At 40.2% G+C, this 23,176-nt stretch overlaps 1 protein-coding gene across 1 annotated transcript in view; it reads right to left on the bottom strand.

The window, feature by feature from the left end:
• Positions 1-23,176, bottom strand: part of NBEA (neurobeachin) — a 387,749-nt gene that overhangs the window by 226,378 nt on the left and 138,195 nt on the right. The window contains exon 33 of the mRNA XM_048492774.1: positions 21,929-22,095. Coding sequence (XP_048348731.1) covers positions 21,929-22,095 — 167 coding nt within the window. The remainder of the gene's footprint in view (positions 1-21,928; positions 22,096-23,176) is intronic.

Here is a 23,176-nt window from a genome sequence, read left to right as displayed (position 1 = left end):
TTTTGTGTAGTATCGAGACATGACCTTGTTCCCTCTAATTGCAAAATGCCTTAGAATTTAATGTATTCACACAACTGCATTAAAAAATTAAGATACACGCTTGAAGAATTGTTTTCAGTACTATTAAACTGCCTAGGAAGAGTACAGAAACATAGTATACATGCCAATGGGACCCAAAGGCTTACATAAAATGAAAAGATTTATGAAAATGACTAAATCAGCTAAATTTAGACAGATTATAGGCAGCAAGACATGGGGTCATGATCACTGTCTATAAATAGCTTACTAACAATATAAATGAACTGAATTATTCAGTCAGCTAATAGAGGAAAGAATTCTAGCCCCAAGCTAAGTTAAAGTTAGATGTTTGGAAAAATTAGCAGCAGGAGAAACTGGCGGTACAATAGATGTTGTTCCTGCTATGAAATCAGGACAAGTATGTGAGCAAACTCATTGATTTCAAATTAGACATATACAATTGGCTTTAGAAACTAGTCTAAATAGAATAGAATAGAATAGAATAGAATAGAATAGAATAGAATAGAATAGAATCTTTATTGGCCAAGTGTGATTGGACACACAAGGAATTTGTCTCCGGTGCATATGCTCTCAGTGTACATAAAAGAAAATACATTTGTCAAGAATCATAAGGTACAGCACTTAATGATTGTCATATAGGTCTAGTAAGCAATCAGGAAACAATCAATAGTAATAAAAACATAAAATGTAAAATCATAAAATAAAATGAAATGTCAGCACAGGCTATAGTCATACAGTCATAATTGGGAGGAGATGGGTAATAGGAATGATGAAAAAAGTAGTGCAGTAATTATATAATAAATATATAATAAATAGTTTGACATTATCGAGGGAATTATTTGTTTAACAGAGTGATGGCATTCGGGAAAAAACTGTTCTTATGTCTAGTTGTCTTGGTGTGCAGTGCTCTGTAGCGACGTTTAGAGGGTAAGAGTTGAAACAGTTTATGTCCAGGATGCGAGGGGTCAGTAAATATTTTCACAGCCCTTTTTTTGACCCGTGCAGTATACAGGTCCTCAATGGAAGGCAGTAAAGTAATAACAAGCATTAATAGGACTATTATTCAATAAGTTTGATGAAGTAATCATGGATGTCACAGTCAGTAGGTCCTATAAAATAAGGCATGAAGCCAAAGCCATTGATTGGGATTATTTTCACAGGACAACATTGTTTGTGCACGTATTCACTGGAGGTATGACAACTGCAAACTGATGTAGTCTTTTCATTGTTCTATCTATTTGGATTTTTATCTTATCCATGATCTTATCCATCTTACCCATGATAGTCTGGGGCATGTAAAAACTGATATGGTATAATATTGATTCAGGAGAATTTCAGTGCTGAGGAAATAGTGCTAAAATGCCCCATATTTCTAAATGTTTCTTTTCTGTTCCAGAATATCCAACAATGAAGTCAAAATAATGCCTTAAAAGGATGGACACTTCCTAGCCCAGATTGACTGACAAGAGCTGTAACAAATTCAAAATAAAGCAGTAATATTGTTCCAAAAAGTATGCTAGGAATGCATTGGGGAAGACTCGGTTCTATTAAAAGAATGATTTTTTTCAGTAAGCACAGCACTTGGAGCAGGGCTGCGGTAGCCCCTTGATAGGGGGAAAGGGGTGGCGAGAAAAGTACAAGCAGTTCATTTCACCACAAAGTAATTATGCTGAGCCAGAATGTTACCATTTATCATGGCTGAAAGATGACACTCACTGTTAGCCAAGGGAAACTGCTACTGAAATGCTTCCATCCAGATCAATACACACCACATTTTTCTCTGGCAAGAAGTAATTATACAACAGAAAACTTCACAATCAATACTCTCTCTTAAGTTAACTTATAGTGTGCAGTTCAGGCATAAAGGTATAGTACTGTCAAATGTCATCCAGGACCACACCATTCCATTGAAATTAAGTTTGTATTCTTATACCCAAAGGATTTAGAGCCCATTTTAGAACATATAAATACTGGGAAACTTTCTAAAATGACATGAACGATCATACACATAAGGAAGGAGAAAAGGGAAAATAAAATAAACATTATCTTATAACCTCTTAACACACAACTGTAATAGGTAGTGAAGTGTTAAAAATATAAAGAAGAGAAAATCAATCCTATAAGGTTGATAAAACCATCTCCTTTATAAAACCAAATGTTTTTTTTTGGGGGGGGGAGTGAATTTGGAGAATCTCTGTGAAACAGATAAAATAAAAAAACTGCTCATCTAATATATTTAATGGGTTTTTTAAAAAAAGATTGGCAATAGTTATATTCAATGCAACTCAAGCAGAATAATAAAGTTGGTTTTTAAAATGTGTATGTTTAAATATATATCTAAATGTCCTTTTTTAACAACTGCCTACAAAACGAAGAGCTGAACCATATAAACCTATCTAATATATAAGGAAAGGTTAAAGGTCATGAGAAAAATCACTACTTCACTGAAAAAAATTTGACATCCAATTTTCAAGCTGATTTATCAGTAGAAAGCTAAAATTGATAGTTTGCCACCAGTAGGTAGCTGGCTGTCTAAGAAAGCTGTTACAAAGCCTTTAGTTTTGATTTAGCCACATAGATCAATACAGACCTATACTGTTTCAATTTTACAAATATTGATTTTCTGATATAACCTCAGTAAGAGAACATATATCATCAGCTTTACTGAAAATAATCTTGAAATTTATTTTTTACAAACTTTGTTTCATTCAACAAAAGGCACTGAATGTCTTGTGAAATTCAGTTTAGATGACAGAAAGAGTTCTCAATAAAATAGGATTGGTTCATATATTGTGAATACAGGAGCTGATAATGTTGAGCAAGCTTAATAGAGTTTAATAAACTTCACAGTTTATTTTGTTAAAACTGAAGGTTCCTCAGTTTTAATTTAACAATTTAAGATCTGGACAACTTGTATTTTCACTATTACTATACAAAACTTAATATTTCATCCAGGCACATTTTCCACTGTCATGAAAAGAAGCCAGGCAAGAATAACTACCGGTACTAGCAAGCAGAGTGGAACAGGGACAAGGCAAAAGTAAAATCTTTTAATCTCTCCTTTCATTTATATATTTACCCATGCTCTCCCCACCCGCCCCCCACCAATTATCATGCTGAAAAGAAAGGCGAATGGTACAGTGTGTGGTAAAGGGCAAAAATTGGGGGGGGGGGGGATACACTGTGGATCTTCTCTCCCACTGCCTTGTAGCTTGCCAAGCAGCAATTATCTCCACCACACAGCCATGTTTCTCCAGCCGTGCTTATTTGATACTACTGGCTGGAACCCCCAGTACGCCATAATCTTAGTTTTGTTAACCCATTTGGTTCCAAGACCTCACTGTTGTCACCAATTCAAACCTTATTTGACCCAAACCTTATTTGGTTTCCTGTCCCTCTCTTGGTGCTCCTCAGACCAACTGCTCCCTGGCCCTTTCATGACTTCTTAGAGCATCATACTATTTGTCCTTCCGTTGCCCCCTAATGTTCCTGAGTAGCAACAGAACCTGCAACAAGGCTAGCAGGAAGAAGAGAGGATGTCTCTCATGTGCTAATCATAAATTGTATTTAATTTAAAACAGTTTGAACTATTGCTTTAGGTTCAACACCTCCTTTAATGACCACCTAGGGATCTGAAAATCTTACTGAGATTTTGTGAACAAAATCACACTTCTTGTCTCCAAACTACTAGCCATAAAAAGGCAAAACATCTGATCATACAAGAGCAGTGAAAGAATGACACTTTCAAGCATATACAGATATTAAAAATAAAATACATTTGACTAATCTTTGTACGGTAAGGTAAACATTATTTTTGCATTCTTGTGTTAATGGCTATATGTGCCTCTGTATTCCCAGAACACAGTATATACATTGTGAAGTATCACCAGCACGTTTTGCGTATAAACTTTCCCAGTTCAGAACAAGTCAATATGTCCTGAATTCACTTTTTTCCCTGGGAAAATGTTAATATGATACTATTAAATCAACCTAGTAACAAAAGGAAGGGAAGGGAATGGGGAGAAAGAAAGAAACCTAATGGAAAGCACAGTGGTGGCTTTAATAAGCAAACATACTTAACAACAAAAATCAGACAGCAGATTTATTCTGCTTAAGGGCTTAATATTTTACAGCACCAACATTAATGGAAAAGTTAATGTAGCATTGAAAACAGTATGCAGCTCAGCTGCTGCCACAGAGCACTTAGATCATGAAAATAATGCATCATTGTTGAATTGTTGTTTTGTTTTGCTAATCTTACAGTGTTTTTTAAAAGTTTTGTATGTAACAGTTTTTAAGTGTATGCAGGTGCACATTTTTATTAACATCAGGATCTTTAAGGAAACTAAATTGCAGACGCATAATATTAAAGCACCTTTGAGGAAAAAGTAACATTAATCTAAGAATGCTACAATAACACAAGATGTGATATAATTTATGCAATGAGCCTACAGTACACTGCTTGAGGGTGGCTTGGCCTTTTACTATCAATCTTTTCTGCTACGTTACTTCAGTAATTTAACAACTTGGGTAAGATACTTTAACATGCTGAAATTCTGGCCCATTAAAAGATGGTTTAGATGCTGATTTCAAGACGTAGGCTTTGATCTGCAATGCAAGCCGAGTTTTACTTCGGGACCATCTTGCCCCATATGTCCCTGCACGGCCTCTGTGTTTGGCAGAGGTCAATTTGTTGATGGTTCCCAGCCCCTCGATGTGGCTGGTCTCCACTCGGGCCAGGGTCTTTATGGCCCTGCCCCTGCCTGGTGGAACACTCTACCGCCAGCTGTCCAGGCCCTGCGGGATCTCGGTGAGTTCTGCAGGGCCCGTAAGACCAAGTTGTTCCACCGGGCTTTTGGAGGGGGGCTGCTGATGTGTGCCCCCTTCTGTTCTCCTTTGGGCCCCTGAACATCTATGGGGCCCCACTCTCTTTCCTTTCTTCCTGGGAGGGTTTTTTATTAAGATTTTAAGCTGGACACCAATATATATTTTATATGATATGCTGTTTTATGGGGTTTTAATGTTATGCTCAGTGGAGCTGATATTATATGTGAAGTGTTGTTTATATGCTCCATTAATGTCATTTTAATTACCGGTATGTTGGACACCGCATAGGGAGGGGCGGTATAAAAATCTGAAAATAAATAAATAAAATAAAAGGGACCTTTTCCACTTTATTGTTCATTGATCTTCAAAATTGTGCCCTTGTGGGTCACTGGACCACCAGGAACACCAGGGAGTTGAAGTGGTAGCTAGTAGTTGAAGTGGGCCATTGCAAAAAGTTGCCTTCCCTTCTCCACTGAGTGAAAGAACCTAGCACAAATTGATGTATAGCCCATTTCACCAACCAGCTCTTTCTACTCAGCCTATACTAAGACTCATATACCAAGATTTTCATTCCTTTTATGTATCCTGCAGAGTAGCAGAATAAATTTGATACTTCCCATTCCATCAAACCTGATTATAGTCTGCTGGGACAGGGGTTACTTGTCACTTTGATTGTAATTGGACTAACTGTCCCTAACCCCAAATTTAGCTGTCATGGGCAAAGAGGACAGTACTTCCATGGATTTATAAACGGCTAAACAACAGGAAACAGAGAACAGGAATAAACGGAGAGTTCTCCTAATGAAGAAGTGATGTCTCCCAGGAGTTTGCATTCACATCTATTTTAATTTTTCATAAATGACTGGAATTATGGGTGAGAAGAAAAAGGACAAAGTTTGCAGATGACAGCAAACTGCTCAGGATGGAGAAATCAAGTTGATCATCAGCTGATGAAGCTTCTCTCTAAGGCAAAAAGACAAGGTTGGCCAAACCCCAAAACAACTCTCTTGAATCTGTGCTATTTGGCGGTATGGTGAGTGGACTGCGATTCCACCACATTCCGTCTTGTTTTCCATTGGACTTTGAATGAAAATATTTATATGACATTATTACCATCGGGAGAACCTTATGGATTCATGAATGGACTTCATTCTTTAATGAATTTATGACACTTTGTGAATATTGTATATATGCAATACTATAGTCACAGTTAGTATTAACACTCATTATAGTGTAATTCTCCTTGTCGTGTGGCGAGTTCTTTTGGGGTTTGGCCAACCCCGTCTTTTTGTCTTTTTGCCTCCATTCCGAAGCTTCTCTCTAGCCATTTACTGCCTTGAGCAGATCTTAAGATAGAGAATTTTGTAGAGAATAAATTGCTGGGCCATGTGGGTTTTAGGTAATGTCTGCCAAGCTGAGACTGCCTGCAGGGTATAAAGGAGAGAAACCTCTCTTCTTGAGTTTTCACTAGTTCTTTCTTAGTGGGTGATGCTTCTTTTTTGCCTTGGTCTACATACAGGAGGTCTCTCCAAACAGTTTTCTACAAACGACAACCTACGATTCAAGGTATACAGCTGATATATGTACTGCTGCTTTAGCCACTAGTTTTTGTGCATGACAACTCCTAGCATTGCTTGGCTGAAACTGGAGACAACCAATAGATTTCCTTCGCTTTCATGCATACAATGAAACCAAAGATTATGCACTATATGCTGATATGCTTTCTTTCCTTCCTTACTTTCTAAACCCAACATGGCTGACAGAATCATAAAATGAGATTACTTAAAGTATTAAAACATTTCAGCAGGGATTAAACCCACATCATCCAAATCCGACTTGAGAGTCTTTGATTAAGATGATTTTGCCCCAAACGGATATTGGGCTCGTGTGAAGAACATAATGTGTTCTATTTCACACAAACCCAAGCAGTTTTCAATGAATAAAACACCTTTCCACAACATAGCAAATTAAAGTGCTGTGATGGAAGACCTTAATTTTCTAAACAATAAGTCTCCAACAGTTAGTCCACTTATCCATGTAGTATTACAGAACCACATTGTTTTCCTCCACCCATCTTGATGGCAACCATCTTGATTCAAATCAGTAAAGAAAGCTGATTCAATTTTGCTTTTGATTGACACACACCACCATGCTCCTGGCTGTTCTTTTCTGGCTGGGTTCAGTCAATTTATTTTGATAGATTTCTGGCTTAGTAGTTCAATATGGAACTGCTCACAAGGCTATTGAAGATACTGTCTCAACCTCTCTCAACAAATCCCTTTGTCTTGTGTTCTGATCTGCAGCACAAGCCCTTTGCTGAAGCTGATTCCCAAGGCTTTACACTAAAAGCAGTCCGCTTTGTGTTTGACACATTTCAGCCCAAAGATGAGTAATACCAACAGACTATTGAGGTAGAAAAACAAAAGTATAACCACATCAGCAGTCACTGGACCCACACAACAAATATCAGCCCAGATCTAAACACAGTACATGCACAGATGGATCGGCTGAAACAATCTGGATGATCATGAGCTTTCTGTATAACATCAAGAAATCAGCCACTGACTGAACATTTCTTCTAGACATTCCATTTAGCATGTGTGGGGTTGGTGATGGGGGTTGGTGGTGGTGGTGGTGCATTATAAGTAAATTCTGAAGTTTGAACTGTGAAGGTTCTGACTTCTGCATCAATGTTGAATACTTGGGGCTTCCCTCTTGATAATAGCCCAGGCCTACAGTCTATACTGTTTATCCGTTATAGTGGCTAAGAACCTGGAGCTAGCATTGAGTAAACAACACTGGTGCTCTTATATAATTGTAGTAAACTGCAAGTACCTCATTGTAAACAAGTTTGCATGACAAGCCACTTTGCAATACTCTAACAGTTTTATATCTTAAAATGTTTCTGTTTAAGTGCTGAGGACTCAAGCGATTAACAATAAAGTTGTTATAATAACCAAATACACTCAAAATAGCAAATAGGCATAAGGCCAATGTCAGGTAGTAGTCAGTCAGAAAATCAATTGTTTCAAACTTTCAAACTTTCAATTGTTTCAAACTTTCATTTGAATACATTTGGAAATATTATGTAAACATATGCCACATCACCATCCATGACAGCTATGAGGGACCATGGAGCAGAGTATCTTGAACTGGGACTCCCTGCAGCTGGGTTTCAGTGCCTTATCCCCCATGAGAGCTGGTGTGGCTTAGAGGTTAGAGGGCTGGACTAGGACAACTGGGGTTGAACCACCATTCTGCCATGGAAATTCACTGGGTGATTCTGGGTCCACCACAAACTCTCAGAATAACTTTCCTCACAAGGTTGTGGTTATTGTGAGAATAAACTGAGGAAGGGAAGAATGATGTGAAAAAACACTTTGGCCCTTTCCACATGGGCAAAATACAGTGGCCCAGGGACGGCAAAAGCGCCATCCCTGGGCTGCCGTTCGCACATCCTAACTGCCCAGGAGCGGTGTGAAGGCGCCGCTTTAAACCTTGCTTTCCCCATTGCCTCCACTGAAGGTCGGAGGGCAGCTTGGGTGGGTCCCTGCAGCCCTCCAGAGCGACGCTGGATATGAAGGTCCGTGGAGGGGGCTGACCGAGAGGCGGCTCCACTGGGGAGGAAGTGGGGGCCGCTCGCACACTAGTGTGCGAACGGTCCCCGAGCCTCCACTGGCATAAATTATGCCAATGGAGGCTCGTTTCTGTGCGTGTGTGGAAAGGGCCTTTGGGTCCTGATTAGAAAGAAAAGTGGAATGTTTATTTAGAAAATGTTTGTGCTGTTTAACAGGACTATGCCCAGTTACAAAATAATAATCAAAACAAAACATTAATATTAATTAAAACCCAGCATGAAAAACCCAGCATAAACACATAGATCATAAAAACAGACCACTGATTTCTTAAAATAAGTTTGCAGATCAACCCCGGTAACAGACCAGGAAACTAAACATTTTGTCCTGCTGCCTAAAAGAAAGCAATGTTGGTGCCACAGGCAAGAGAATTCCATATAAATATAACTAAATTAAAAACAAATAAGTAAATAAATAATTCACAGCATTTAAACCAAGTAAAGTTTTCGACCAAGGGCAGTCTTATGCAGAACGTATTTCAGTAGTCTCATCTAAGAGGCAAAGCACCTTGGCAAAAACTCTGGTTCATGCATGCTCTGGTCCTTCCTCATTTCTCCCATGGAAATCACTTTCTTCTCTTTTATTGGGTTTCGTTTCAACAAGATCAGGCTTATCCACCAGTTCAATAGTGTAATACCAGATGTGCTCAACTCACAAACTAAATGTGGGGATTTTTTCTTGTAAAAATGTGAGAAAGTCAGTGAATGCTCTTGCACTATATTCAGTGTTGCATTCAGTGTGATCATATGCTGTTTTCATCATGATCATGTGATTGCCAACAGACTAGTGGTCTTATAATAACTGAAAATTACTTATACATGTCTTCCTCTATAATGTTATATATGGAGTGCTATATGTAATCTGCTAAGAATTGTTGCTGTTTGTACAACCCAAGGTGGGTTTCTTTTGATACTGTAACATACAATATAAAAGTGGTATATTGTAAGTTGTTACACAATTTTTATATGGATTATTTCCCCTTGAACATTTGCACCTGAAAAAACTGCTCATTACATGAAGCTTATACCTTTAAGTAATCTGCAGCCAGTTTGGGCTTTCAGGGCGAGGATGGCACCTTGGCTTTATTTATTACATTTTCATAATAACACTGGGTTAAACTCCCCTTTCTTTTATTTTACTGGCGTCGTGGGTACTGCTGCATTCAAGTACTGCTCTCCAATTAGCAAACTAATAGCATGCTAAAGGAATGGGAGCGCAGGCAACTATATATCTTGCTGCAGTCTAAAAGAGTTTTCCCTAATAGCAAGGTGTTATCTGCCAAGGTGAAAGTTCTATTGAAAACTGATTACAGGAAGTTCTTTTTGAACACTGATGAAGCAATTAGAAATGTCATGTTGAAGATGGAGCAAGCTTGTTTTCTGCTTCTTCAGAGACTGGGACACGGAGCAATGGATTCAAACTATGAGAAAAAAAGATTCCACCTAAACATTAGGAAGAAATTCCTGATGGTAAGAGCTGACAGTGGTGACAGTCTGACAGTGGAATACTCCACCTCGGAGGGTGGTCATGTCTTCTTCTTTGGAGGTTGTTAAACAGAAGCTGGATGGTCATCTGTCAGGAGTTCTTTGGTTGTGTCTTCCTGCACGGCAAGGGTTGAACTGAATGGCTCATGTGGCCTCTTCCAGCTCTATGGCCATATCCGCACTGCGGAAAGGGCGCCCCTGCACCAGCACGAATCCTGCTGGTGGAGGGGTGGGGGCCGTTCGCACGGGATCGTGCGAACGGCCCCCACAGAGGCTGGCACAGGAGAAGCGGCTCCACACGGAGCCGCCTTTTCCCCGTCCCCCCCACACTCACCTCGTCGTCCTGCGTCGCCCTGCTGGACTACTAAGACCCGCCCACGCTGCCCTCCAACCTCCAGGGGACGGAGGACAGCGAGGGAGGGTCTCAGCAGTCCGGTAGAGCGACGCAGGATGACGAGGTGAGGGGGGGATGGGGAAAACAGCGTGTTCCCGGCGGTGCCATTCGCACCGCACTGGTGGGAACACACTGTTTTTAAAAAACTTCCCTCCAGGAGGGAGGTTTTTTGGGGCGGCCTGACACCGCTCTGGGGGAGGTGGAGGGAAGCCAGGTCGGCGCTGCTGCATTTCAGCAGCGACGCCTGTGCGAATGGCGCCTTAGGGACGGCATTTTTGCCGTCCCTAAGGCATCGTATTTGGGGCGTGCGGAAAGGGCCTATGATTCCATGTGGCCTCTTCCAGCTCTATGATGACCCTGGAATGTATTTAGATGGGAGTTCTCCAAGGAATACCAGGGTTCTGATGAGGAGGCAGGCAATGGCAAACTACCTGTAAATGTCTTTTGCTTTGAAGATCCTACAGGGCCATCGTAAGTCAGATGCAACTTGATCAAAAACATAACCAAAATATTATGTTGGCATTATGTGGCCTCTGAAGTAATTAGGTGATGTTTTTGATTTAAAGCCTTTTCAAAAACAAGAGTAAATAGAACTAGATAACAGTAAATTTCTAGATAACAGCATTTCTAGATAACAGTAAATTTTTGGTGATGAGGTACAATTAACAATTATCCCAGCCCTTTGACACTATGTTTGACATAGATCTCTCCTACACTAATATTTCAGTTTCAAATTTAATGTCAGCTTTCAATATTCTTTTGTGATGCTATAAATTTCCAGAGAAGGCTACCCATGCGGTCCCAAAAATGAACAGGAGTCTAATGGCACCTTAAAGAGTAACAACATTTTATTCCTGTCATGACCCCCACTAACCCAAGCTCAGACTGATCAGAGGAGGAACCAGATGAGCTGGAGGAAGAAAAAGAAATGCATCTGGGATCAGTGATGTAAGTATAGATTTTTATGGGGGGCTCGGAGGTTGGGGCCACGCCCCCACCCACCCCTGGGGGCATGGCCATGCCACCCCAAGTCCCGCCCTTGGCCTCAGTGCTTATAAAAGCAGTTCTACGAGGCCAGGGATAGCAGACTCCCCTGCCCCCCCCACCGGCTGGGTTCCCAGACGGCAGTCCCTTTTGCCCTCCCCTCTGGGCAGAGGTGTGGCTAGGGAAAATGGAGCCTGGTGCAAAATCTGAATTTTGCACCGCCTCCCCCACCTCAAATGGGCAACTGCTGTGATGCTGGAATCCACCCCCATACAGGATCACTTTCAATGGTGTTTAAACTAGGGAGCCCAGATTCTCCTTTTAAATCCACCTTAAGGGGAGAAACTGGGGTCCCCAGTTAAAACAACATTGAAAGTGATGCTATTTGGGGGTGGATTATCCCCTACCCTTAAAAAGCATCACTTTAAATGTTTAAACTGGGGACCTCAGAGTCTCCCTTTAAATCCATGCCGAAGAGGGTGGATTTAAAAGGAGAATCTGGGGAAATTTGGGGGGTGCCTGCTGTCAGGGGTGCAATTGTTAAGATAGCAGCACCAAACTTTCAGGGTATCTTTAGGAGACTCTCCTTCTGATATCACCCAGGTTTGGTGAAGTTTGGTGCAGGGGGTCCAAAGTTATGGATGCTCAAAAAGGTAGCCCCATCTACTTTAGCTCCCATTGGAAACAATGGGGATGGGGGCACCCCCTTTGGGACTCCGTAACTTTGGACCCCCTGAACCAAACTTCACCAAACATGAGTGGCATCATCAGGAGAGTCTCCCAACAGATCCCTGAAATGTTGGTGCTGCTAGCCTAAAACTGAGCCCCCTGCAGGCCAAAAACAAAAAAATTAAAAAATACAAAAACCCACAAATGGGGAGCAGAGCTTCATCCATGTAATGGGGGGGTTAAACCCAAGAAATCCCCCCCCCCTTACCTATGTCCTTTTCTGGGATGGCTCAAGAGACCCAGGCAGACTCAATAGGATTTTCCTAAGGATCAGAGCCTCATGCTCTAGCAACCACCCTCTAAGACAGGGGTAGGGAACCTGCGGCTCTCCAATTGGCCATGCTGGTAGGGGCTGATGGGAATTGTAGTTCCTGAACATCTGGAGAGCCGCAGGTTCCCTACCCCTGCTCTAAGAGCATGAAATAAACAGCAGATTTTCCTGATCAAGTGGTAGCTACCCTTCAGCCAGCCTACAATGCTCTGCCACTGTGCAAAAGGAACAGTGATGGCGGGTTCATCCAGTGGAGGTGCCGTGCCATGTGTGCAGCCTGTGCTCCAGCTCTTAAGCCAGAACACTGCTTCAGTGGACTTCATCCTTTGCAAGATTCTGGCCTCAATTCCCAGGTTCTGTCTTTAGTGCAGGTGGGGCTGTTCTCCCTCAGTTTAATTAAGCCTTGAACTGGGAGGGGAATCTTGCTTATCAGTTGCTTCACAAAACTTCAACTCTTGTGCTCTGCCTCTGTCTCCTGTCTCCAGCTCCGTGCCTCAGCCCACCAAGTTAGATCCTTCTCCTAGGGAAACCTTATTCTAGGGAAACCTTTCTCACCTGGAGGCAGAACAATTCCAGATAAGATGTTGTGGTCTAGAGCTTACTTCTTTAGATATAAGAAATGTGCTTCAGCCCATGAAAACTTATGATAGAATAATATTTTGCTAGTCTTTAGTCTCCTGTCACTAAGCTTCTGATTAGTTTTGCTCCATGAGACTAACACTACTCCTCTGAAATCATTGTTTCATTCCGAGAGAACAGTAATCATTCAAGGACTGTTTCATTTCAGAATTTTATAGATCATTTCTTTTGTAACCATATCTTACTGCTGTCTTTTTAGCTCCTTATTCTTACTATACTCTTATTTTTTCGATTCAATATCCAGTTTCACTTTTTAGCTGGGATTTCCTTAAGCTCAATATTTCTGCTGGAATCATTCCTAAAGATTTTATTTTCTCAGTTAATCTGACAGCATGTGTTTCATCTGGCATTTTATTTGACAGGTTTTTTTTTCAACATTTCTATGTGGCTTGCTATATCTGTATAGGAAGGTTTTTCTTGATCATAATACTTTCTCTACTTTCAGCAGAGTTGCTTGTGGACACTTTCTTTTAATCATTCTCATTTCATATACCAGCTTCATACTAGCCCAAGAGTACCCTCTCAGTGGCTCGAGAACCACATGTGGCTTTTTCTTTGGCCAATTATGGCTCTTCTAATATTGGTTTGTTTTGTTTATAATAAATGTCAATGAAATTTCCTTTTGATACATGGAACATTTATCTATAATTACATATTTATTATTAATCATTATAGCTAATAATATTTGATACGTATGTTTGATGGGGTGATAGGCAGGGCATACAGTAAGGGCTTTTGGTCAATGCTGAGATTGAATGGGGCTCACTTGAAGGTATAGGATGAGTACCATGGAACTAGCTGCTGTAGTCAGTGGGTGCTGGTGTTGCCAGCCAAAGTATTAAGGCTTTCATAGATATTTCTTTTTATCACAGATAAGCATTTCACTGTCATGAAAAGCACCACTATTCATCTTCCTAATGCTTTTTTTAAAAAAGTTCAATATCAAATATTGTACATAAGGCATTAATTCTTCTTTGTGTCCGAGAAGTGGTCAAACCTGACCCTGTGGTATTTTTAGTCATTTTAATCATATGTGCAACAGATTTATAAAAATAGGCTATATACTAATAGAAAGTGACAGGCTAAAAGTCACTCAGTGATCTTCATAGCTGTGCAGGGATTTGAACTATGGTTTCCTCAGTCTTACAGTACAATCTGGAGGTTCAGGGTGTAATTGCGCTGGGGGCAGCACAGCGACACTGGCTCCAAAGAGGCTTGCTGCAACACATACAAAGCTGATCCTTCTCCTGTGAAAGTGGCCTATGTGCTCTATGGGCTGTGCCACTGATTATGCTGGTGTAAGTCTGTGCTGGAAAATGGAGGCATTACCCAGCCTGAAGGGGCTCAGAAAGCCAATGAAAGCCACCCCCACTCTCAGGAATGTTCCTTAAGTGCTGGCCCAGGCTCCTGTACTGGAAGAATGCTGGCTGCTGTATAGCCTCCCAGCACCACCATAAACGTTTTTGCATTGACATAAATACCCCTTACACTGGCACAAGTAGCATTTATGCTGGCACCAGGATCACACTGCACCCTGAGAGTGTAGCCGTGGTGGCGAACCTATGTCACTCCAGATGTTCATGAACTACAATTCCCATCACTACACCACACAGAATAAGCAAACCAGAAACTTATCCTATCATATACCTTTATAATATACCATATATACTCGCATATAAGTCAAATTTTTCAGCTCATTTTTTGTGCTAAAAAAGCCCTCCTCTTCTTATACGTGAGATATATTTTTAAAAATATTTTAGGGTTTTACTTTGTTGGCCGCCAGGAGTGCAGTTTTTAGGCTAGTAGCACCAAAATGTCAGGGATGTTTCAAGAGACTCTCCTGATGATACTACCCAAATTTGGTAAAGTTTGGTTCAGGGGGTCCAAAGTTATGGACCCCCAAAGGGGATGCCCCATCCCCCATTGTTTCCAATGGGAGCTAATAGTAGATGGGGCTACATTTTGAGGGTCCATAACTTTGGACCTCTTGAACCAAACTTCACCAAACTTGGGTGGTATCATCAGGAGGGTCTCCTAAAGATACTCTGAAATGTTGGTACTGCTAACATAAACATTCCTCCCCTGACCAAAAATCCAGTTTTGAAGAATTTTAACTCTCGTGTTTTAGCTTGGTTGTTGATTGAGCTAAGGTTTTTGTACTTTTAAAGTAATTGTTGAGACCATATTGTTTTTGTTGGCCCTCTTTTCCACTTACAGAGCTAGTTTACTGTTTTTCTTTGAAATAAATATTCAAAAACATTTAACCTACTGATGCCTCAATTAATGTTTTATTGGTATCTATTTTTATTTTTGAAATTTACCAGTAGCTGCTGTATTTTCCACCCTCGACTTATACGCAAGTCAATAAGTTTCCCAGTTTTTTGTGGTAAAATTAGGTGCCTCGACTTATATGCGGGTCAACATATACATGAGTATATATGGTAATTTGTGATGTCATAGATATTGTGCTGTGTAGAAGAGGCAAAATCTTAGTTCAAAAACCTTAACACAAAACTAGTGGCATAAAGGTTAAAAACACTGTCATGAAAATTTACCATAATTGTGTAAAATTAATTCCAAGGCCTACTTTTAAGCAATTATCTCCAGTGGTGGTGATAAATAAATTAACCCTTGGAGGATATATTAACATTTCCTATCGTATATTACAGACATTTCCAAAATGGAACCTGCTGACACCTTTCCCGGAACCTGTGAAGTATTTTCAGCAAGTGGGCAGGCTCAGGCTTTTTTATTTTTTGATGTTTACAGTATAATGCTGACAGTGCCTTATGTAAAGTACTTAAACTGAGCAAATAATAGATTCTAAAAACACAGGTAGATGTGATTCTGACTAAACACAACGATGGCTGCATAGCTAAAATATTAATGCAATTGACTAAAACTTCTATTGAAGTCCTCAGATCTTCCCAATTTCAATATATTTTTATAATTCAAGTGGAAGTTGATAATAACATCACTAAATCAAATTTTATTCTTTCTTTTTTTCAAAAATCATTTATGTGCTTATCAAAATCTGGCCAGAATCTCTCCCTTTACACATATGAAAGCAGTTCTCACCATTCCTTCAGCACTAACTGTCATTGTTATAGATAACATTTAAAAATGGACAGGGTTATGAGGGAAGGACTCATAAAACGGGGATACCCAAGAGAGGAAGAATTATTTCTTTTTCCTTTTGCATAATTGTGTAAGATGCCTTTAAAATGAAGACAGTTACTGCCAGATGAGGTTTTCTTAGCGAGCTCAACAATGTATACTTGTTTTTGTGTATGCAATGAAATATTTTAATAATATGCTAATGTTAAAAGGCATCCTATTCAGAACTAGGGTACCGCGTCCATACTTTTTGTTCCCCCTTTCAATTGGAATTGAATTTACAGGCTACTTCCAGATTGACAAGTATTTAAAGAACTTTATAGTCCTGGGCAGCCCAATCTGGGGGGGGAGATTCCCCTCTGGAAGTAGTGTGGGCTTACTCTGGCAGAAATGCATCCCTGGGGCAAAAAATCCAAATTTCACATTCACACTACAGGGGTCAGTGCTATCAGTCACAGACCAGGAAAGGGATTTGGGCGTCTTAGTTGATAACTCCATGGGAATGTCAACTCAATGCATGGCAGCTGTGAAAAAGGCAAACTCTATGCTGGGGATAATTAGGAAAGGAGTTGATAATAAAACTGCAAGGATTGTCATGCCCTTATATAAAGCCGTGGTGCGACCGCATTTGGAGTAGTGTGTTCAGTTCTGGTCGCCACATCTCAAAAAGGATATTGAAGAGATAGAAAAAGTGCAGAGAAGGGCAACGAGGATGATTGAAGGATTGGAGCACCTTCCTTATGAGGAGAGGCTGCAGCGTTTGGGACTCTTTAGTTTGGAGAGGAGACGTCTGAGGGGGATATGATTGAAGTCTATAAAATTATGCATGGGGTAGAAAATGTTGACAGAGAGAAATGTTTCTCTCTTTCTCACAATACTAGAACCAGGGGGTATCCATTGAAAATGCTGGGGGGAAGAATTAGGACTAATAAAAGGAAACACTTCTTCATGCAACGTGTGATTGGTGTTTGGAATATGCTGCCACAGGAGGTGGTGATGGCCACTAACCTGGGTAGCTTTAAAAGGGGCTTGGACAGATTTATGGAGAAGTCGATTTATAGCTACCAATCTTGATCCTCTTTGATCTGAGATTGCAAATGCCTTAGCAGACCAGGTGATCAGGAGCAATAGCTGCAGAAGGCCCTTGCTTTCACATCCTGCACGTGAGCTCCCAAAGGCACCTGGTGGGCCACTGCGAGTAGCAGAGTGCTGGACTAGATGGACTCTGGTCTGATCCAGCTGGCTTGTTCTTATGTTCTTATCCTGGTGGAGGGGCAAATTTGCTGGCGCCCTGACACTACAGTGCCTTGCAATGGTCAGCAGCAGCACCTGGTCTCATGTTGGTTCTTCCAAACTGCCCCCAGCTGTGTTGGCATGGTGGGATCATTCCAGGGGCATTCTGAGGGGCAGGCATGACCTTAATCAGCCTCCAGAGCCTGATTGGTTCCCAAGCACCGGTTGAATTTCTGGAAGAGATACGCCATGATTTTCGTGGTGTATCTCTATTTGCCCCATGGGGACTTTGAGGTGAGGGGATTTTAAAAACTTTTTTTTTTTGGCTTCCCACAGTGCAGGAAAGCTCTCTGGAGTGGGCAGAGCGGGCCACTCTGGAATGGGTTGTAATTATTGCATCCTCTTTGCTAAAACCACCTGAAATGTATTATATTCTGAAATGTTCTGTGGCAGATTTGCAGGGATCCCTTACACCTCTAAGCTATGCCCCTGCTGCAAAAAGGATATTGATACAGTAGAGCATATTTTCTTATGTTGCAATTCCTTCAGGCTGTTACAAAGCTTATTTATCCCTTGGTGAAGTCAGTCATCCTGATTTTATGTGAAATTTTTTTAGTTAAGAATAATAATCCCAGGATATCGCTAATGGTTGCTAACTGGTTGTGGTGGGTTTTCCGTAACAAACTTCTCTCTGTGATACACCTCTGAAGATGCCAGCCACAGATGCAGGCGAAACGTTAGGAACAAGATCTACCAGACCACAGCCACACAGCCCGGAAAACCAGTTTAATCTGGCCATGAAAGCCTTTGACAATACTACAGTGGCTAAGTTTTCTTCTGAGGTCTTCAGAACCCATGAACAAATTAATAAAGATATATGGCAGTACTGCACATATTTTCTGCTGTGTATGTGTATGAAATGGGCTGTTCTACTACTTATTTTGCATATAATATTTTCTTGTTGTTTGGATCTGTACAGTGTATTGAATAAACTTACTTTTAAACTTTTGAAGTCTTTAACATCTCAGGCAGAGCATAAACTCATTGTGTAATTGGTTCTGGTGGGTTTTCTGGGCGGTGTGGCCATGGTCTGGTGGATTTTGTTCCTAACATTTGTTTGTTTGTTCCTAACCAGACCACGGCCACACAGCCTGGAAAACCCACCAGAACCAGTTGAATCCGGCCGTGAAAGCCTTCGACAATTCATTGTGTAATATTCTGTGCTTGACTCCACAACCTGCAACAGCCATTTTATTGTGCACCCACCACCCTGTGTCAGAATGGCAAAGGTGTCCACAAGCTCACAAAAGCTGGGGATCCCTGGTAGATCAGGATGAGTTTCCACCATATCTTGATTACAGACAATATAAAAAGCAACCTAACATAAAACACCTTCTCCCATTAAAAAATCCTTTGTTCTTTCTAATGTCTAAAAAACATTTCCTTTTAAAATAACCTTACCTTGAACTATTAAAATGAATGTTAAATTGGCCGCTAATGATACATTAAACATGGCAGAACAAGTCAGGCTAGTCTTATGTGTATCCGCAGAAGGTAGCATTAATTAGTATGTCTTTTATTAATTCAACTTAGTTGTGGTCCAGTTTCTAAGCTTCACATCTGTTATGCCTTGCATGAATGGTAGGCCTTGGATAAACCAATCCAAATTATGACCTTGTGTTGGCACTTCCATTCATGAAGATGAGTGTGCCCTGACTGTCACCAATTCCTAGTCTTTGCATAGAGAACCAATAACCAAAGAGAGGCTAGAAAGCCATATTTATCTCTAGATTTGGGTTACCTGAACTGAACAGGTGATTGGACTAAATCACCTTTTAAGGGCCTTCAAACTCTGACTCTCACTATTCTGACAAAACACAAAGGGTCTTGTAAACTCCTATAACCTCCCCTTTACTAAAAATGAAGTTTCAGATTACATTCATTTATGAAAGGGCCTATGGGAAACAGATGAAAATTGTATTTTAAACCAGATATCACGTTCAAACATTCTTCTGGGTAACCTCAAGTGAACCACATTATTGTAGTTTAAACATAAGGTCATGACAGTACAGACAATTACAGCAGACCTTCATCTGAGTGAAGGTGATAATCTCGGGAGCCAAAAGAAGATCAGAGGAAGCTGATTTTTTTTCCATTAGACACAGACAGAACTTTGGACATTTTATGATAGATGATAATTGACTTTGATCTATATCCCTAAATCTATTCAAAGTTAAAAATGTGATTCTGTTTTGTGATAGCACTGAACTGCTTGTAATTTTTTGCAAAATTAAAAATGCATTAACCAAAACAGGCTGTTTTTTGGGCAGGTGGTTTTTCAGAGCTCAACTCTAAAGCTTTCTAGAAGAATCTCTACTCTAAAAGAGATCCACAAGCAGTCTGATAATAAACCAGGAATCGGACAAATTTACTAGCCTTTCCTGGAGACCTTTTCATTTTAAAACAAGTATATACCTTAGACATGGTAAAGCACTATTACAAACTATTATTAATACTTGGATTAAGTTAGATTTAGATAATATGTTAGGTTTTGTAGCATTTGGGGTTGTTGCGGACTTCAGAAGACAGTTTTCACATACTCAGAGCACCTAAGCTAAAGTAAAAACCAATAAAAAGCCTGAATCATTTTGTCTTACAAAATACGTCTGAATGACAGAGATAAAAAGGTTTGGCCTGCAGTATAATCGGATGCCACATATTACATTCTCCATATCTGACTTTATTTAAACATGCATAATCTGCTGTACCAGGGCTCAAAGCAGTGTCCAGTATATCAATCTTGAAAAAAGACACACCTGCACAAAACGGATGAAAGATAATATATACATGACTGAACTCATCAATCACTAACCACTGTGAGCAAAAATAAATAATTAAAAACTTAACAGGAAAGTTGTTAAAAACCTAGTGAGTGACTATTTATTTGACATAAAAGACCCTGAAATCTACAAAGATATTGTTGGGAATGAATTTCATCATTTACATTGCCAGCTCTGGGTGGGAATATACCTGCAGTTTTTGAGGATGGAGTCTGGAGAGGGTGGGGTTTGTGAAGGGAAGGGAGTTCAATGAGTTTGTGGCGTAGTGGTTAAGAGCAGGTGCAGTCTAATCTGGAGAACTGGGTTTGATTCCCTGCTCTGCCACTTGAGCTGTGGAGGCTTATCTGGTGAAATAGATTAGCTTGTGCACTCCAACACATGCCAGCTGGGTGACCTTGGGCTAATCACAGTTCTTTGAAGCTCTCTCAGCCCCAACCACCACAAAGGGTGTTTGTTGTGGGGGTGGGTGGGAGGGAAAGGACATTGTAAGCCTCCTTAAAGGAAATGGGGGATATAAATCCAAACTCTTTTTCTTCATTTCTGTAGAGCCAAACTTCCAAAACAGCCATTTTCTGTTGCCTGGAAGTCAGTTGTAATAGTGGGAGATCTCCAGCTACCATGTGGAGGTTGGCAACCTTATTCTTCATTGTAACACCACCAGAAGGCCATACTTTGAGCTTCCAATTTAATTTTCTAAAGAAGAACAACCAAAAACATCTTCTCCTGGACAGCTAATATTCATATACATGTGCAAGGTAACTGACTGAGACTCGCTTCAAACAAGGCTCTGATGGTACTGATCAGTAAGGTGAACAACTGAGCCAGACATCCTCATTTGACCTTTTGCAGGAAACCTGGGGCCTCAGGAATAGAAGTTGATTCTAGATCCCAGATAAAAATAGTGGAATGACAAATTTCAGTCAAGAACTAACCTCACCATATATCAAATTTCCACAGGAGGTCCCAACACGAGGATCAAAACATTCACACAAGGGGCCACACAGGGCTAAGGAAAAATCACTGCAAACTCAGGAAACTCCCTAGGTGTACAGAAAGATCTGAAAGCTACAGTAAAGTGAAGGAGACACAGCCTCTGGGAATATAGGTTTGGAACATATGCTATTGCTTTTGGTAACTACACTGCCAAACGAGTAAACTAAGACCATGGCAGCATCGACAGCACTATGAGGCAAAGGGTTCCACACACATTGGCTCCCATGTTGCAGAGTTTATCTTGGCCTGTTTGTGGAATACTTGCCTTATGTTTGGCATCTGGCAACCTTTACCTATCTTTTCCTCTCTGACAAATGAGCAGGGTCAAAGGGTAAATAACAGGATGAAGAGAGAAAAAGGCAGTAACTCTTTCCCCTTTTTTCTTTTCTTTTTTGGCACTGGGAAAATTTTTCCTCTTGGAGCTCACTCTGTTCTTCTCTTCCTGGCCTCCTGACACAGTTTTAGAAACTGATTCAGAGTTTGAGAACCACATCTATCTTAAGACTACTTTGGATTCTAAGATGTTGCTTAGAGTTTTTCAGATTTTTTTTCATTGACATTAAACTAGAAGATCTGTTTTTTTTAAAAAAAAGCTGGGATTCTGAAGCATAGAAGTTAATAGTGAACAACTGATCTGCCTATGACAGATGTCAGTCTTAAACGTGTCATTCAATACTAGGCTGTTTCTCTGAGTAAAATTCCAGGTCAGAGGCATAATTAGGTTACAATGATTAAAAACGTACCTATGTGAGACAGCTCCCCAAGCACCATGCTTATTTGTAAGGATATTCAGTATTTTTTGTTTCAGCTGATTGGCTGTAACATGATCTCGATGCTTGGCAGCACTGATAAGATGGTCACACATCTTTTCTTCCTCTCTTCTGTCAGCAGCATATTGGGCACACTGTGACTAAAATGGAAAAACATTATTACAGTTTCAGTCAGATCTGGAACATGGTTTGTTTTTGCTCACCGAAATGTTTTTGCCATGAGCCTTCATTACAAATTCTGCACAAATTCAGTACAATTCTTTTACCAAGAACCACATAAAGTATTCCACAATCAAAGGTAATAAAACACTGAATTGGATTCAAAGAACGACTAGCAGAGTTTTAATCATGGAACAGATCTGTTCCTCCTTGGCTATATCATGCAGACCTATCTCATGCCACCCAAACGCTGCTGCTGTGGGTTAGACTAGAGCAGGGGTCTGCAACCTGCGGCTCTCCAGATGTTCATGGACTACAAATCCCACCAGCTGATGGGAATTGTAGTCCATGAACATCTGGAGAGCCGCAGGTTGCAGACTCCTGGACTAGAGGAATAGTTTGTGAAATAACAAACTCAGCAATTTGAGTGAAAGGAAGCTGCAGTCACCCACACCCTTTCTGCAAGCAGAAGTTCCTTCTACTTGTATAAGGGCACCTTTATACCAAACTCAATGAGTCAACACACCAAACATGTCTACATACAAGACCAAGAAATTGCTTTCAAAACTTCGATAATCAAAAGTGGTTCCCTGTGTTGTCTCATAAGCTGCTGTTCCAAGACACAAGATCAAACACAGTTGACACTGACTCTATGCCTTTTGTATTCTTATTTCTACTTGGAATATTAAATTTATTATTCAAATTCTTATGTTTTTAATAGACAAATATTAACAGATGCACTATAATAGTCAAATGTAGGAACAATTTTTAGATGCCACAAATTATCTCTTAAATTTGAAAACTTGTTTTAATTTAGATATTATACCATTACAGTTTTACAAAATGACAGAAAATCTAAGGATAATTTTACCAATTATTTTGTTTTTGTAAGAATTAGGAACCAGTTTGAAATTTTGGTATACGTAAAGAAATAGTAAAGTGGTGTGTTTCTACTATGCACTGAAACACAGTATTTCTACTGCATGTTTTCATTTTATATGAACACAAATAAATACTGCACATTTTACTCACTCTTAAAATAAGTTTTCATAAAATGACATT

Source organism: Sphaerodactylus townsendi, linkage group LG04, assembly GCF_021028975.2.
Source record: "Sphaerodactylus townsendi isolate TG3544 linkage group LG04, MPM_Stown_v2.3, whole genome shotgun sequence".
Lineage (NCBI taxonomy): Eukaryota > Metazoa > Chordata > Lepidosauria > Squamata > Sphaerodactylidae > Sphaerodactylus > Sphaerodactylus townsendi.
The sequence above is the reverse complement of the archived record's forward strand: the minus strand, read 5'-3'. Positions and strand labels throughout refer to the sequence as shown.